Genomic DNA, 17,962 nt, shown 5'->3' with positions numbered 1-17,962 from the left:
CTCTTCTTAATATCTTCTGCTTCTGTTAGGTCCAGACCATTTCTGTCCTTTATCGAGCCCATCTTTGCATGAAATGTTCCCTTGGTATCTCTAATTTCCTTGAAGAGATCTCTAGTCTTTCCCATTCTGTTGTTTTCCTCTATTTCTTTGCTTTGATCGCTGAGGAAGCCTTTCTTATCTCTCCTTGCTCTTCTTTGGAACTCTGCATTCATATGCTTGTATCTTTCCTTTTCTCCTTTGCTTTTTGCCTCTCTTCTTCTCACAGCTATTTGTGAGGCCTCCCCAGACAGCCATTTTGCTTTTTTGTGTTTCTTTTCCATGGGGATGGTCTTGATCCCTGTCTCCTGTACAGTATCACAAACCTCCGTCCATAGTTCATCAGGCACTTTATCTATCAATCAGATCTGGTCCCTTAAATCTATTTCTCACTTCCACTGTATAATCATAAGGGATTTAATGAAAAGCTTACTATCTCACAAAAAGATGCAAGAACTGTCTTCGGAACACTTCGCGCGCCGGGGGCAGGGCTTCCTGATGGGAAGAGCTGACTCGGTGGAAAAGACCCTGATGCGGGAAGGATTGGGGGCGGGAGGAGGAGGGGACGACAGGCAGAGGAGGAGGTGGCTGGATGCATCACCGACTCGATGGACATGAGTGTGAGTGAACTCCGGGAGTTGGTGATGGACAGGGAGGCCTGGCGTGCTGCAGTCCCTGGGGTTGCAAAGAGTCGGCCACTGAGCAACTGAAGGGCAGCATAGCGCGCCCTCACCACACCTGGCTCGGGGCTCAGCTGGGGGCGGCCTGGCTCGTTTCCTCGCTGAGATACAATGTGTCCACTGCCGTGCTCCGAGCTTCCACAGCCCCCAGTGCAGAAGTGTCCTGAAGACAGTTCTCGCATCTTTTCATGAGCTGTTAGATGTTTGAGGTTTCTTGTGAATTTTCAAGATTCTGTGTCTTCAGTATTAAGCTATGGGCGTTTTCACCATTGCCAGTCCTCTGTTGAAACAAAAAATCCTAATTTTGATCTGAGCCAAAGTTAATATACTTTCGTGTCCTTTTTATTTTAGGTCACTGCAGTTGTTTGTTTTTGCCCACTGCAGGTTTTTTTAAATAGGTATTTTTACCGGCTTCTCAATGTTAAGCCTAACAGACATGCAGCTGTGCGTGGGGGTTGGGCCCCTCGAGCTGTTCTGCTGTTTCTTCAGCCCTTTGCATCCCTTGGAAAATTTTAGCACCAGATCCGGTGTTGGTCTCTGCACTTTACTTCCTGGCTTCCTCCGTGAGACACACCTTTTCCTTAGAATGGAAGTGAGAGCTGCGTGCGCGTGAATCACGGCAGGTCCCCGGCGCCCTGGCCCTTCTCCTGCAAGGTCTTGCCCTCTGTGTAACCCGAGACACGGACCCCCTTGCGCCACGGACCCAGCGGCTTTCGCGTGCTTTTGCCTAGGACCACAGTACAGTTTGCACTTTACGGCGCAGAGTTCCCGCTCGGATGAAAGCCAAGGGGAGAGTGCACAGCCCGGAACCGCAACACCGAAGCGTGGTGAACGGCAGGTGCTGCCTCACCGTCGCTGCGACAGCGAAGCTGACGAGACAGGGTCCGCCGCGGCCCAGCACCCACACACCGGCGGCTCTCGGGGCGCAGTCTGCACTGCTGTGCAAGGCCCTGACATTTTCCATCCGCATTTTCCGTAACCAGAGCGCCCACGTGACCACGTGGGTTCCTGAGCCTGCCTTCTGCCGCGGCCTGCGGACCGCACCCCTGCCTGGATGGTGGGCGGCCCCCCCCCCCCGGCCCCCGGCCCCGCCTCTTGTCCCCACCACGCCCGCTGCCACCGCCCCTGTGGTCCCCGCACCTACCCGCCCTCAGGCCCCTCCTCACGCCGCACCCGTGGGTGGATGGGCCGCGGGGCTCCGGGGCAGTGGAGCCTCCTGGTGCCTGGCCCTGCCGCCCCACCGCCTGTGCCCGTCCAGGCCCCCTTCCCGATGGCGCGCCTCCTCGCCCCTGTCCCGCCCTGCTCTCAGCCCACTCCCTGTCCGCCCCCACCGCTGGCCCACGTGTACCTGCCTGTGCCCACGTCCTGCCTGCTGTGTCTTCGCCTCGTCGCTGGGTGCGCCCACGGTTATCCCCCCATTACTACCGGCACGCGTCCCCCCAACCCTGCAGAGCGAGCGGCTCCTCCCATTCCGAGGTTCCCATCGCCCCGCGCCCCTCACCACACCTGGCTCGGGGCTCAGCCTTGTCTGAATGGACGGTCACCTCCCTGAACACGCTCTCACTTGGTCCCAGGCTCCAGCCTCCCCATCTCTGGCCCAGTGTCCCTGGCTCCCCTACCCGCCTGAGGCTGAGATGACTTCCGCCCCCCACAGCCTCGCAGTCCAGGCTCACGTCCAGCTGCTCCCCTTGCCACGTGTCCTGCCCCCGGGAAGTTCATGAGGCCTCCAGCTCCACAGCCCCTCAGTCAAGCCTCTCCCCACCTCAACAGGAGGTGCCGTCTGTCCCAGCGCCGCCGCCGCGGGCCCCTGAGCCCCACCCCTCCTCGCTGGGCCCAGGGCTCCCCTCTCGCCTGCATCACCGTCCCAACCCCCGCGGCCTCGGGCTCAGGCTCTGCCTCCTCAATATTGTTCTCTGCAGACCGATGCTCTGAGAACCTCCCCCAGATCAGCCGCCTCTGGAAGCCGCCAGGAGCGTTCTGCCTCGCGTTGGCCGAAAGCCAGAGTCTCTGCAGTGGCTGACCCCTGGCTCCCCAAACTTCCTGCCCCGGCCCCCGAGAGCTCGGAACCAGCCGGGCCTGGGGTCAGGATTCCTGACGCCGACTGCAGGCTTGGGGTCAGGCTTGGGACTGCAGGCTTGACGGATGACCCTCAGGTTTGCCAGTCTCCTGGGAGTGGTCGCGGTGCGACCAGGGGCTCTGTCAGGCAGGTGTTTAGAGGCTGAGCTCTGTCCCAAATGTGGGTGCATGGAGGGGGTTCTTTAGCAGAGAGGAGGTTAAAAGGGGACTTTAGTGGGTGGTTCTCACGCAGGCTGACCAGCGTCCTTCACAAGGACATGAAGACACAGAGGTGATCACAGGGACACGGAGGACAGTGGCCACCCACAAGCCAAGGAGAGGCCTCAGGAGCAACCGAACCAGCTGACACCTTGACTTTGCACTCCCAGCCTCCAGACTGAGGCTGGCCTCTGGGCCTCCGCACAGGAACCTACTGCTGAAGCCGCCTGGTCTGCAGGGCTTTGTTTGGCGAGCGTGGCAAGCAAACAGCCTGGGCTTTAGGGACAGAGACCAAGAGCTGTCCTCCAAAAGGCCCCCCTGGTGCCTAAGACCCCCGGCTGGCCTGACCCAGCAGCCTGCAGGGGTCTTGGAGGCTGGCTCCCTCGGCCAGGCGAGGGATGAAGGCCCGCTGTGGTGCCTTGAGGTCTATCATCTGAGCGGCTGATAGCTTCCTGGGTGACAGTCAAGCCCGTTAGAAGTAGCTGCTGTTGGCATAGCAACCAGGAGCCATCTTGCGTGCTTTCCAGATTGAAAAAGCTCCCTGCTTCAGAACTGAGGGGAGAAAGAGGCAAAAGCAGAAATGAAATTGAGTTACCGACGGGAGCGGTTGCCATGGCGCCCCGCTGGCCTTGGAGCGTGCCAGCTGCTCCGGGGGTCCCTCCCTTCTCCGGGCAGATGAGGGTTTGAGAGGTGGTGAAGACCAGCCCCTCACAGTGTAGGAGGGAAAGAGGTGTGCTTTAACTAGAGAGGGGAGTGAATAATGGGAACTCATATTTTGAGAATAGCTATGAGGCCAATATACAGAGCTGCTAAAAATCTAAACTCTCAGGCTGAGAACTTGATTGAAATGCTTGCTGACGTGCAGTGTGTCTGTGGTCCCGCACCTGAATGTTGGACTGTGGGGGAAGACGCCACCCCGTCTGCCATCCCATCCCGGAGACGCCGCATTTGAACCGGCTCCGGGGGACGGCGGTGCAGCTGTTCCAGGGTCTGTATGCTGTGCATCAGGCCTTATCAGAGCCTTTCTTTGTGCCAGAGTCTGAGAGAGGAGGCAGCTGGGCCTGAATGAGCAAGGCATGCCGCTGCCGTGCGGGAACATCCTGGCAAGGGGCCGAGAGAAGAGGCGGCGTGGCCCCAGGGCACTGGACAGGGCCTCCCGGAGTCCCAAGTGCAGCTGGGTGTCACCTGTCCCGGGGGTGGGGGCCTGGGGGCGGGCAGGGCGCTCAGAGCGTGGGCGAGGTGGGTGAGGACATGCCACCACTTGCTGAGCTGCTGAGGTCATTCCCTACTGACCGTCTGTTCTTACCGATTGTGCCGACAGGGGATGTCCATGCTGGTCCCGTGGTTAGCAGTCTGCACTGCACTGGGGCGGGTTCGACCCCTGGTCAGGGGACTAAGATCCCACGCGCCGTGCACTACGTTCGGCCAGATGTTAAAAAAGGTAAACGAACCGACAAGCCGCAACGCTGGGCAGACGCCTCTGTCCACGCGGCTCTTCTCCCAGAATTACTGTCTGGAGCGAGAAACCCAGTCCTGGAATTCCGGAGTTAAAACCCAGCTTCTGACTGGCCCTGTCTCCCTGCCAGGGGTGTTCACCGACAGCCCACCAGCACGGCCTCACAGCTTCGCACATTTGGCGTTTATCACTGCTTTTGCTAAAACGAACCAAACCCAAACAAAAGCCCTAGGAAGGAGGGCTTGCGCACAGCAGCCCTCCATCTTCGCTTTAATTCGCATCTCCCTACTTCCTAACGGCCCAGGATACTTCCCCTCGTTTAGCAAAGTTCTTGGACTGCCTGTCGGTCGAGAATGAGGCAAGGTGTTTGTGTTTGTGAGGGTCTTTTGATGCGCTGAAGTTTTCTTCTTGGGCCCTTATGGCAGCCGTGTCCCGAGCTCCTGTGAGGTCACCTGCGCGGTGGTCCTTACGAGTCGGTGTTCACATCGGATGTGGAGATGTTTCTCTCTAACCCGCCAGTTTGTCCAAAGTACTGGACTGAAAGGTTTTTTGCAGCCATTTTTCGAGTAGTCATGTACAGATGTGAGAGTTGGATCATAAAAATGGCTGAGCGACGAAGAATTTTGACACTTTTGAACTGTGGTGTTGGAGGAGACTCTTAAGAGTCCCTTGGACTGCAAGGAGATCCAACCAGTCCATCCTAAAGGAGATCAGTCCGGGGTGTTCAGTGGAGGGACTGATGCCGAAGCAGAAATGCCAATACTTTGGCCACCTGATGCGAAGAGCTGACTCACTGGAAAAAAACCCTGATGCTGGGAGGGATTGGGGGCAGAAGGGGACGACAGAGGGTGAAATGGCTGGATGGCATCACCGACGCAATAGATGTGAGTTTGAGTGAACAACACAGCAGGGGGGCGTGTGTGTCCCCAAGGGCCTGAGCACCTCTGCCCCAGGGACAGGGGCTCAGACCTCATCTCTCTCCCCCACCTCACTGCCCGCAGACCCTGCTCGCTGGCTCCGGCCAGGCGGGCTCCCACCCTCCAGGAAGCAGTTCTTAAACCAGGCTGGGCTGGGGGTGGGCAGAACCCCTCCTTCATGGCAAGCCGGGGAAGGTGGGGAACCCATGCGCCACCACCTGCAGGCCACCCAGAGGGATGGGGCCCCTGACGTCACCCAGCAGGTGTCTCCGCCCTATGGGGGGTCTGCTCGACTCCCCCCAGGCCCCAGGGACGTTCCAGGACCTCACCTCCCTTTGCAGCAGCTGTGCGGCCCCCAGCAGGCGGCGAGTCCTGGAAGGGGCCCGGCCCCAGCTAGAGGGGCAGACGGGGGGACCCTCACAGCATCGGCCGCCTGGTCCTCACCTCACCCTGTGCCGTGCGTGCTGCAGTCATCGGCTGCTCGCTGCAGGGAGTGAACCGGGACCCGTCTGGAGCCCTCTGCGCCTCCTGGCCAGGGCGGGCCAGCACCGATGGGTCACTCGCTCCCCTCAGACACCTGCCTGGCCCAGTGCGTAACTGCAGACACACGTCCACGGATGAGGCAGCTGCCCCCGCGGGCCCTCACCAGCCACGGGCTCTCACCAGCCGGCGCCAAGGCTGGATGCTCTGTTCTCCGTCCTGACGAGCTCATCCCAGCCACCTCCAGACCTCCCGGAGGTCTCGACGACATTCCTGGGACAGGAGGGCGACCGCAGCGAGCCCACCTGGGGCCCCCGGGGCGGCGGGTGTCCTGGGGGCCGTTTCTTCGCTCTTTCTGCGGCACCTGCTCTTCCCCTGGCCCCGAGGACCATCTTGGTTCCTCTGGGGAAGGAGCGGCAGGCTCTGCAGGAGGGGGACGGGTGGCATCCAGGGCTGCCCACCCACCTTCCTCTGCGGGCGAGCCGAGCTCAGCGCACAGGAGGAAGGGCACTGGCGACAGACGCCTGAAAACCCCCGCAGCGTGGGCGCGTGTGTGCGTGCGTGCAGCGCAGGCTTTCACAAGAACCCAGCCCCCCGCTCTTCAGCGAAGGTCAACACGGCCTCCCTGGCCCGCGACCAGGAGTCCCCATGGCGGGTGCCCCCTGTGGTTGTCACCTGAGTCCTCCTGCTCCCTGGGGACCCCCCGTCGCCCGGCCCCCAGCCAGCCAGCCCCCCATGCTCACGGTCCGGGAACACTCCAGCGGGGAGGTTAAGTGTTCTCTGCTTTGAGAAAGTAACGAACCTCGCTGAGGGTGGGTGGCCAGCTTGCGTGCGCCTGAGCAGCCGGTCTGCAGACTGCCCCCACCCCCAGCTCGGTCCACACAGACCCCCACCTGCCCCCAGCACCGGGGCCTGAAAGCTGTGCCCTGGGCCACGCCCCACCCCAGCGTGTGCCCTCTGCGGTCCCCCAGCGTTCCCGTGGCTCACACCTGGCTAGCCACCCTTGGGCTCAGTGGAAAGGGGGTGCTGGCTCTTTCCAAGCCAGTGGTCACAGCAGGGAAGGGCGGGAAGCCATCCTCAGATGTAGCCCAGCCCCAGCTGAGTCAGGACAAAGCCCCTGCTTCTGGCTGGTCGGTGGGAAAGCGCCTCGACGCTGGCCGTGAGCACAGTGCTGTGTTCAGAGCTCCTCAGGCCTGCGCGTTAAAAGAAATCAGGAAACGAGATGGAGAGGAGAAAACAGAAATCACTCGCCCAGAAGTCAGTGACTGAAGATGCTTTAATGTTTAAAAACTATTTGGCTACGCTGGGTTTTCGTTGTGGCACGTGGGATCCAGTTTCCTGACCTAGGCGCCTCCACTGGGAGCGCAGTCTTAGCCACTGGACCACAGGGACGTCCCCCGACGCCTTCACTCCCGCAGCGAGGGGCTCCTGCCTATTTCCTGCATCCACAGCACAGGGTGGCTCTCCCCATCCATCGAGAGACAGAGACCTGCTCTCAGGGGAGAAAAAGACTCAATTTTCTCACCGGTTGGCTCTCACATGTGCGAGTTTGTGGCCCCACGCGGACTCGGAAAGCACCATGGAGCTGCCGGACACAGGTCCTCTTGGCTTTTTCCACCTGGAAGCCCCTTCCCTCTGCAGCCAGCAGGGTCTGGCTCCGACCAGGCCCTCGGCCTCTGTGAGCAGACTCGCCCATCAGCTTCAGGGCTGGGAGCCGGAGGGTCGCTGGCCCAGACTCTTCCAGGGCGGTCTGTGCTCAGGGGACGGGCCTCCCCGGCTACCGCGGGTGAGCCAGCCGGGCCCCAGACTGCACGTGCCTCCCCGCACCCCACACCCTGCTGGCTCGGCTGAGGTTGCACCTGCCTGCCTTGGGGGCTGTCGGCCGGCCGGCCCTCCCAGCCCCGACCTGCCCGGGTCAGGGGCGCCCACTGATGGCCCAGCCCTGCAGGCCGGCTCCGGCACAGGCCCCCGGGACTGCCCCTCCTCAGCAGGCGGGCGCCTCAGTGGGACAGACATTGCGGGAGCCACCACCCCGTCCAGAAGACGACGGTGTCCTCAGCCGCCCCTGGTGCTGAGCTCCGCCCCTGCGGCGCCGGTCTGGACACGGCCCCCCTGACTGGCCCCGACTGCCCCTCCACCCGGGACCCTCCGCGGTCACGGTCAGCCCTGGACGCGCCAGTTCTGACTCAACAGAGGGGCCCGGGCTGGCCAAGCAGCCGCGAACACTGCTGGCCAGACGGGCCGTGACGCTGCTGACACGGGGGCTCGTTGGGACAACGGTGGGGAGGGGAGAGTGGTCAGGCTCCTGTGCCCACTCAGAGCAGGGCCACCTGACCACCTTCTGAAGGACGAGGATGACAGCAAAGCGCGTCCACCTCTGCAGGCACAGCGGTGCCTCACACGCCCGCCAGACACGCCCGCCAGACACGCCCCACCGGGGCGGAGTCCGCTCACTTCCCCGGAGGCCGTGGTTTCCTCCCAGACAGACGAAAGACAGGTCTGCTCAGCAGACACCACGGTGAGGTTCGGGCAAGGCGCCGTCCTAGGCCCCCTGGCCCACCGCTGTCCACAGGCCGCTGCGCGACACCCTGCAGGGCCCAGAGCCGCACGGCCCACAGTCCTGCCCGGGCTCTGCTCTGGTCTAGAGAGGTGGCCGCTGACGCTGAAGCAGACGCAGGGAGAGGCGGGGCCGGGCGACGTCCCCCACGGCCAGAGGTCCGCAGGACGCTAAGCCCGGGGGCCTTCGGGGCTCCAGCCAGAGCTCCACCGCCACCACCAGGAGCAGTCGGATGGGCAAGGGCCGGGCGGCGCCCCGGCTTCCCGTGGGGATTCCAGGAACCAAACGTGCGCAGTGCTACTTCTGCTAACACGGACACGATTTAATGATTCTAATTTTTTTGTTTTGTTTTTAAAGTCAGGTGCCATAAACATTCAAATAATCCATCTTTTAGAAAGTACGTTTACAGCATCAAAAGAATTAAGATGAAATATAAACCTTTCTACTTACAATTTTTATACAGATTAACCAAATCACAAATACCACAAATAAAGGTTAAGTTGTAACAATATAATGAATAAACATTCAGATTCTTAATAAAATCTTCCTTTAACATTTGTTTTTAACTTACCATTATACTAAGTAATCTATGCAGAATTTTGGGGCACAACACCAAGAAGGCACCAACAGTACGAAGCAGATAGGAAGCAGGCTGGACCTTTCTTGACGGCTCTACGCGGAGAACGCACAGGGAAGGCCGCGCGCTCCGGGGGGGCCGGTGCAGGCCTGGAGCAGCCCCGGTTTCCCGTCTCTGACCTGCGATGCCACGTGGCCGCCGTGCGGGAGGCCCTGGGTTCCCGCTGCTGGACACGCCTCTCATCTGCGCTAAGAGGGTCACTTCAAACACCAGCACAATTTTAAAGCACAAATGCTTTAAAACGTATAAGCAGGAGGACTGCTCAGATTTTCAAAACCACCACTTCTACAAAAATATTTCCCTTAAAAACTTGGGATTGTCCAAAACACTGACTTACAAATATAAAAGTGTCATGGAAGGGCCTAAAGCGTGTGTGCGTACGTACGTGTTAACATACCATCATGTACTGTAGAAAAGTTACCAATTTAAAACCGTATCAACACGCAAGCAACCGAAGGTCAGTCTCCGCCGCACCATCTGCACGTCACTGGCGCACGCGCGTCGCAGGCCATGCCCCCGCCTGGCTCGGGGACAGACCGGCCCCGGGGCCCCCACACGCGGTCGCGGCAGCAGTCACGTGGACACGCCGCCCTCGCCCTCGCCCACGCGGCCGTCTTGAGCCCTGGCAGGACCCCTGCTGCCTCCTTAGGAGTTTTCTCTCGTGCTCACTGAAGGGACTGGAATGTTTCAACAGGAATTTTTTGCTTACATTTTAGACACCGAGAAAGCCATCGGCCCCAAGCTGATGTGCAGGGGGCAGTCACGGCGGCAGTTGGGGTCACCGGCGTGAATCCACGCGACCTGACACGCACGCTTCGAGAGACGCAGGCAGACCCACAGGGGGAGCCTCACGCACCACAGCCAGCGCTCTTCGCGGGCGCCTTGTGTAGACAGCTGCCTGGCCCGCTGAGCCAAGCCTGCGCGAGTGAAAGGCTACAGGGACTCCCGCGCAGGGTTAGTCCTGCCCACCAGACCCACAGACAGCAAGGGGCAGGGATGCCCCAAGCCCCCAGGGGTTAGTAACCAAGGCTGGGGCTTTCTGTCTGGTTAGCGAACTGCAGGCTCTCCTCCTAACACTACTTTGGAATGTTAGTAGTAAGCACAGAGAAATAAGCGCGATAACCCGCCAGCGCTCCTTTTAAAATGTACCCGGGACAGCAACCTCCACCTCTCGCCGCCCTGTGGGCCTCCACCAGACAGCTCTGTGCACGGAGGTGAAGACACGACCCTCGGGGACGACACCCAGATGTGGTTCTGGCCTGAGGGGGGAGTCCAGCACCCGCTCTGGCCTGAGGGGGCGAGCCCTTCCTGGCGCTTGACTGGGACACAGGCCACCCTCTAGAAAGAACCAGAGAACCCAACTCGCGACTTCTGGGTGTCGTCGGGGTCTGAGAGGACACCGCAGGCCTGTGGTCTGGGCAGAGGAGCATGTCAGAACTGGTGCTCTGCTCTGTGTGTGTGTACGTGGCCTTACACAAACCCGGGTGTTCGGGCAGCGCCCAGCAGGGAGGGGGCCCGCCGGGCTTCCTGGTCTAAGCACAGCCTGAACCTGACTGTTGGTTCGGACCCCATGATCCAGAGGAAATCGACACTGAATCTTAACGTGAGCACAGAGATAGAGGACGCCCGTTTATTTTCAGGACTGTTCGTATTAGCAGGCAGTCTTTATATAACCCACTCTCCACTGCTGTCAAAAACCAAACAAGAAGGAAAGGACCGCTGAGAAATGGGAAGCTGAGAACTGAGGGACTTTTCCTAAGTGATCTGTGGAGAGCATTTTCCGTGGAGCACAACTCAGAGGTCACAACAGAGTTTCGTTTCAACCACAGGCCCGTGGCACTTGGACTCATCTCCGCACAGAAGCTGTAACAGTCATGCGAGGGGACAGTGACGGCTGGACAGGCAGAGTGCTGCGCACAGAGCTCGGGGGCAGCCGGCGCGAGGGCCAGGGGCGCGGGCGGGCTTCTGCGGGCGCCCCACGCGTGAGCGGGCCCTGGCACAGGGCAGCGCTCGGCCAAGGCGCGCCAGGCTTTAGCACACACTGTCACACCGGAGGTGGAGGGCGGACTTGAGATGCTGGCATGCTGCAGGAGGGAAGGAAGTGCGCGGCAGCTGCTCCCGAGACGCGGTGTGCCCCGGCCCGGCCCTCGGGCGTCGGGCGGGCGCCCCGCGGCCTGCGCCCTTTACCGGATCCCGGGGAGCCGCCTCTGCTGGCGGGAGTCCCGCAAGCAGGCAGGGCCGCGTGTGGCGCGTCCCTCAAGTGCTGTGCCCCCGACGGGCCTCCCATGCAGAGGCGAGGCGGTGCCCTACACGCCGGGCACGCAGCGCACACCTGGCGCCCGCGAGGGGCCAGGGTGACGTGAGGCGGCGGGAGTGCAAAGGGGGCTGTCGCTGCCGTGACGCGCCCAGGAGATGTGAGCGGCAGGGCACCGGGGCAGGGCTCAGGGGAGGAGGGCCCGCTGCATCTCTCGGAGCAGAAGGCGGGTAGTGACTGAAGCAAGGTGGGCGGGAGGGGCCCTGAGGGACGCACAGCCGCAGGTCACCGGAGGCGGCGCACACGGGGCCAGGACGGCGCCCTGGCCGGGGGAGTTCTTTGAAAGCACAGAAGCCACAACTACCAGGAGCCGCCCCTCCGACGGCTCAGAGGAGTCAGGTGGACACGCAGACGGGCTGGGGACAGGCGGGTCAGGAGCTGCAGGAGAGCCGCGGGGTCTGCGTGCCGTCCTCGGGCCCACGTCCTGTGGGGAGACAGACAGACAGATCCTCCGTGAGCCATGGACGCGCTGCGGGGAAACGGCAGTGGCGGGAGGACAGAAAAGCGGGAAAGCAGAGAAACTGCTGCAGCGAAGGCCACCTTCCCGGAACCGCCCACGGGACGGGGCTCACCTCCAGCCCCGGGGCACCCGCCCTCAGCCGCCCCAGAGACCTGCCCAGGACCCCACCCCACGGCCGGGCCAGCACCACGCTCCCAGGCGCCCTTCTTTGGCCACAACTGACAGTACGTGGTGGGCTCTGCTTCGCAACCAGTGGTGAAAGCGGCGCCCCTACCTCTGAGGTGTGGCCCACAGGGAAGCCTCCCAGAGGCCTCTCATCTCCCCCTCTGGTCTCTGTCTCTTTCTGGCCGTGCTGGTCTCCGCTCTGCACGCAGGCTTCTGCAGCTGCGGTGTGCAGGCGGGGCGCCGTGTGCTAACCGGCGGTCCACCCCGGGACGCACGCGTCTTGTGAACGCCCGTTCAAGTGGACGCTGTTGCCCCTCTTGGCAGGACGCCCGCCCCCACTCTGGACGGGCAGGTGGGCCAGAATCACCACCCAGAATCACCGCCCAGAATCACCACCTCCCAACCAGCGCTGCCTTAAACGCCCCAGTTTTCTCTGCCCAAGCGTGATCAGCACAGCCACGGGCTGGCCGGAAGGTGAGGCTGGCAGGCTGGACTGGGAAGGGCAGGAAGGGACCCCTGCCCCCCCGAGCCCTGAGAGGCGGCCCTGAGGGCCCACCAGGCCTCTGGGAGGCCCCAGCACCCCTCTAACGTCCTGTCTCACTTGAGGAAGTCGCATTCCAGGTCAAACCCGCGATCCCTGCCCACAGACCCGCAGTCTCACCGGGAGCAGGAGGACCTGCGGCTCACGCCCTCCCCCGGGACCACCCTGGGGGAGGGGCACGAAGAGACCGCGCCGAAGCCCCTGCCCTCCGACGCCCAAGCTGGCCTGTCCCAGGCACTTCCCAGCAGAGGCCTCAACCTAGTCCTGATCCTCCGCGACACACTCACTTCTCGAGCTCTGAGAGAGGCCGCGTGCTCTCCCCTTCCACAGATTCTCTGAAACTGAGATCAGTTTCCTCTTTGGAGCGCTTCAAAACACCCAACCATCACTGCTGTACGGCTCCCCACACCTCGGGCTGCAAAGCTTCCATACGAAACCCCCCTTTAATGACACCTGGTAACACCCTGTCTTCTTCGCCAGGACTTATTTACGGTTAAAGCTCCAGGTACCTGACAAATTTAAGATCGGTATCCCGGCTGGAATCTAGCAGTCTCTTCAAAAATGAGTTCTTTGAGCTTCTCCTTGGGCAAGTCATCCAACTCCATGTCAAACTTGAAGGGCGCTTCGGCGACGGGCTTGAAGACAAAGCGCACTCTGAGATGAGGGAGCCCCTGGCGGGGCTCTGGGCCCCCGCCCGCAGCACCAGCCCCCGGGGTGGGAGGCGTGCCCCGCGCCCGGGACCCACAGCTCTGGGCTCCCGCCCGCAGCACCAGCCCCCCGGGTGGGAGGCGTGCCCCGCGCCCGGGACCCACAGCTCCGGGCTCCCGCCCGCAGCACCAGCCCCCCGGGTGGGAGGCGTGCCCCGCGCCCGGGACCCACAGCTCTGGGCTCCCGCCCGCAGCACCAGCCCCCCGGGTGGGAGGCGTGCCCCGCGCCCGGGACCCACAGCTCTGGGCTCCCGCCCGCAGCACCAGCCCCCGGGGTGGGAGGCGTGCCCCGCGCCCGGGACCCACAGCTCTGGGCCCCCGCCCGCAGCACCAGCCCCCCGGGTGGGAGGCGTGCCCCGCGCCCGGGACCCACAGCTCTGGGCCCCCGCCCGCAGCACCAGCCCCCGGGGTGGGAGGCGTGCCCCGCGCCCGGGACCCACAGCTCTGGGCCCCCGCCCGCAGCACCAGCCCCCGGGGTGGGAGGCGTGCCCCGCGCCCGGGACCCACAGCTCTGGGCCCCTGCCCGCAGCACCAGCCCCCGGGGTGGGAGGCGTGCCCCGCGCCCGGGACCCACAGCTCTGGGCTCCCGCCCGCAGCACCAGCCCCCGGGTGGGAGGTGTGCCCCGCGCCCGGGACCCACAGCTCTGAGCTCCCGCCCGCAGCACCAGCCCCCGGGGTGGGAGGCGTGCCCCGCGCCCGGGACCCACAGCTCTGAGCTCCCGCCCGCAGCACCAGCCCCCGGGGTGGGAGGCGTGCCCCGCGCCCGGGACCCACAGCTCTGGGCTCCCGCCCGCAGCACCAGCCCCCCGGGTGGGAGGCGTGCCCCGCGCCCGGGACCCACAGCTCTGGGCTCCCGCCCGCAGCACCAGCCCCCCGGGGTGGGAGGTGTGCCCCGCGCCCGGGACCCACAGCTCTGGGCTCCCGCCCGCAGCACCAGCCCCCCGGGGTGGGAGGTGTGCCCCGCGCCCGGGACCCACAGCTCTGGGCTCCCGCCCGCAGCACCAGCCCCCCGGGGTGGGAGGCGTGCCCCGCGCCCGGGACCCACAGCAGGCAGCGCCCCCGCACTGCGCTGGGTGGGGAGGGCTGCGGCTGGCGGCCCGGTGCGTCCAGAGCCAAAGCCTGGAAGCTCACACACTAGCTCAGCACGTCCCAGGGGCGGGGGAGCCTGGAGGGCTGCCGTCTGTGGGGTCGCACAGAGTCGGACACAACTGAGCGACTTCCCTTTCACTTTTCACTTTCATGCATTGGAGAAGGAAATGGCAGCCCACTCCAGTGTTCTTGCCTGGAGAACCCCAGGGACGGGGGAGCCTGGTGGGCTGCCGTCTATGGGGTCGCACAGAGTCGGACACGACTGAAGTGACTTAGCTTAGCTCAGCACACGCCAGCGCCTGTCTGTGAAGAAGCCTCACAGTGAACAGAAGCCTCACGGCCGATGAAAACTGTGGTGAACGGCCATATTTACGTTAAACAGAACGAACCCTGCTTTTTCTAAATTTAGATACAAAAACGTAAGAATGAGATGGAAAATACTCCAAAATTTTAATAACAACTATCCGTGTAACCAGACTACAAAGTGATGTTTCTTGTGTTTTCTGGTGTTTTTTAAGTATCTCCTCTCCATATAAATAACCAGAGTCAGCACTGTCTCTGTGTGTCAGAGATCCTCCTCACACGCTCAGTGCTGCTGTTACCAGGTACCCCAGACCTCATCCCTGCCATCCTCACACCAGGTCTTAAGGGGTAGGAAAACACACACCCCAAATTCAGCTCTGGCCCCCGAAAAGGGGGAAAGGAGGAAACTCGCGGTTGCTCTCCCTGCGGGAGGGCTCGCTGTGTGGGGCCCTAGGCGCGCCGTCCTTCTGACACCTTGGCGCCCAGGGCAGTGAGAGCCCGGGTCTCTCCTTCTCCGCTGCAGCCCTGTCACCACAGGGAGCCGGCCGCCACTGCGCCTGGGGCAGCTGACAGATCCGTGCGCACTCCCCCTCCGCCCAAGCAGGCAGCCCCTGCCGGACTCTCACCTCGTCGCTTGGATCGTAGTACTGCTCCAGGTACGGATGGGCCAGAGCCTGCTCCACCTCGATCCTCTTGTGAGGGTTGAACGTCAACATTTTGTCCAGTAAATCCAGAGCTACAGAGAGAAAGGTTTTGCAGAGGTGAGAAACCAAAGGGGCAGTCACCGCACCGACCAGGCACTTCCTGTTTATTTAAGTCACGACCCACAAGACCGGGGCACTGAGGGGGCCGGGCGCGCAGGGGGCCTGCTCCACCTGAGCGTCTGACGGCAGAGACCACACTCAGGAAGGTGGTACGCTCTGCAGAGGCTCCACAGGGAGCCAGGATTCAGGCCCAAGGCTGCCCACAAAACCCGGCCTGGTCCGAAAGCACGGCCCCACCCTGCAGGGTCGCGAGCAGAGGCTATGCGTATTACTGCGCTCAGGTCAGCTCCAAGGTCACTTTGGCTGTGGCCACTTCCTGCCCCGTGGCTTCAGCCCCCTCCTTCCAGTTCCGGCTGACAGGCCTGTGTGAAGCGCAGGCCGCTGGAAACATGTTCCCTGCTGGAGACAGCAGGCACACAGTGTGCCCACGTGCGCTGGGCTCTGCCCCCATGAGTCGCCTCTGAGGCCTGCCACCCCTACCCACCTTCAATGAGGAGTCCATCCAAGTAGTAAACCGCTTTGCATGTGATGAGAAACTCCACACAACACAGGACGGTTTTCACGTCCATAAAGCGAAGCGTGAGAAACAGCAGGATCTTTTTAAAGTCCACATAATGAATTTCTACCTACAGCACATTTTCCAACTAGCGACAGGGAAACACGGGGCGCCTGCTGGGCCCCAGCGGCCCAGGGCCTGCCCCCCGCCCCTGCCCAGAGTGGCCGTCTGCCTCAGGACTCGCGACCCTCGTCTGCAGTGGTCAGAGCCCCCAGCACTGCCTTTAACCCCCACCTCCTGCTGTTGCTAAGAGGGACGCACCCCAGGCGACGGGCATTCCTAAATCAGACCTCGAGTTCCTTCAAGTTCAATCCTAGGCAACAACTTCAAAGGAAAAGAGCTCTTCTCTTTTCTTTGCTACTGGAGAAAGGCCTGGCCTCCAGCCTGCTCCATCTGAGCCACGCGCAGGGACAGGAGGCTGGGGGAGGCGAGCCGCGGGCAGGTGCAGGCCGGGAGCCACGCCGCACCGAGTCCTGCTGTCTGCGCACACGCGTCGCTGGGTGCGGAGGCCACCAGCCCTCAGAGGCCGGATGGCACCCCGCCGCGACCCTGCCTCTCCAGGATCCCACGCTGTCCCCTAACTCGGGAGCACAGCTCTGTGCCTCCACTGTCTGCCCCATGGGTCACTCCCCTGCCAGGCCCCAGGGCAGCGTGCCCGGCTGGCGCTCACTCTGAGCCTCCTTACCCACCAGGCGGGACTCTGACTCAGAACAGGGCTGCCACCTGTCCCGTCCACCCTCCACCCTCGGCTCCAAGTCCCGAGCGGGGCCAGAGGAGGAGGCCGCCTGTGCAGGCTGCGCCACCACAGCCGCGCTTCTCAGACTCTGGGCTCAGAGCCCTGCTGCCAAGGCCCCCAGGAGTCAGCTGCCACCAAGGGCTTCACCCCGCAGGCCCCAGGAAGGGTCGTGGGGCCTCAGGGCTGAGGAGCACACGGCCGAGACCCGCGGGGCCCCGGCCAGTCCTGCTCTGCCCTGAGCACGCCATCTCCTGCTCACGAAGGCGGGTCAGGCCCTCCCCGCAGCTGGCACACATGCCTCAGCATATCCTACAGGGAAACCAGGTTCCCCAGGTGGCCTTCCTGGACATCCCTCCAGCGGGCCCTCACGCATCCTTCTGGGAAAAGGGGACCCTCTTCCCTTCCAAGGCTGACCCTGCCTGCTGTATCCTGGCCCCCACCCCCCGGGGTCCTTTCTGAATCCCTCAGCCCTCTGAGTGGCCACCGGGACCTGAACTGGAGGCCTCCTCTTCCACAGGCTCCAAGGCCCTGCCCCCCATGCTGCCCAGGGAGGACTCCCATCCACCCCCCGAGAGTCTCCGTCTTCACCCCCCGACCTCCTCCAGGACCTCAGCTGCCGTCTGCTGAACTCTCCTGACCCCGGAGTCAGCTCAGCACCCACCGCACGAGAGACAGGACGCTGCTCACGGCCCCACTGAGAATGTGGGTGCGCGCGCGTTTACAGGGCGACGAGGAAGTCTGCATGCTGTTCAAACGGCGGGCTATCCGACAAATGGAGATACATTTCTCACAAGAACTGCGGTTTTTTAAAGTTCAAAAAACAGGGGACTTCGCTGCTGGTGAAGACTTCGAGCTTCCACTGCAGGAGCGTGAGTCTGACTCCCAGCTGGGGGACAAAGATCCCGTGGGCAACTCTTGCCCAGGGAAGCAGGGAGAGGCTTGGCCGCAGCGGCCGCCAGGGGCGGGTGCTCTCAGGACACAGGCCAGTGTGAGCCTGGAGCTGCTGGAGGCCACCGTGTCACAATGAGAAACGAGGCTGGCCCACAGGAGAGGCGGGAGGAGAAGGCACTGCTCATCGCAAAGCCAGACTTGGTCACAGCAGCTGTGCCCGGAGTCCATGGCCTGCTGGTCCCCAGGCTGGTGAAGCCCTCTGGGCTGAGGCCGGTCAGGGGCTCCCGTGGAGGGCAGAAGAGGCCTCAGAGCCGGCCCTCCAGTCTGAGGACTCCCCGCACCCACAGGCTGTCCCACCGCTCGTCCCTGACACGTCTGTAGAACCTTCCTGTGCGTCGT

At 62.7% G+C, this 17,962-nt stretch overlaps 1 protein-coding gene across 1 annotated transcript in view; it reads right to left on the bottom strand.

Moving 5' to 3' along the window:
- Positions 1-8,701: 8,701 nt before the first annotated feature.
- The window catches only part of MAPK1 (mitogen-activated protein kinase 1), a 53,317-nt gene continuing 44,056 nt past the window's right edge, over positions 8,702-17,962 (bottom strand). Inside the window, exons 7-9 of the mRNA XM_069558418.1 lie at positions 15,243-15,352; positions 13,027-13,152; positions 8,702-11,775 (exon numbers count right to left, since the gene is read on the bottom strand). Of these exons, the coding sequence (XP_069414519.1) occupies positions 13,036-13,152; positions 15,243-15,352 (227 nt within the window). The 3' untranslated portion in view covers positions 8,702-11,775; positions 13,027-13,035. The remainder of the gene's footprint in view (positions 11,776-13,026; positions 13,153-15,242; positions 15,353-17,962) is intronic.

The sequence above is a fragment of the Ovis canadensis genome, chromosome 17 (assembly GCF_042477335.2).
Source record: "Ovis canadensis isolate MfBH-ARS-UI-01 breed Bighorn chromosome 17, ARS-UI_OviCan_v2, whole genome shotgun sequence".
Taxonomy (NCBI): Eukaryota; Metazoa; Chordata; class Mammalia; order Artiodactyla; family Bovidae; genus Ovis; species Ovis canadensis.
The sequence above is the reverse complement of the archived record's forward strand: the minus strand, read 5'-3'. Positions and strand labels throughout refer to the sequence as shown.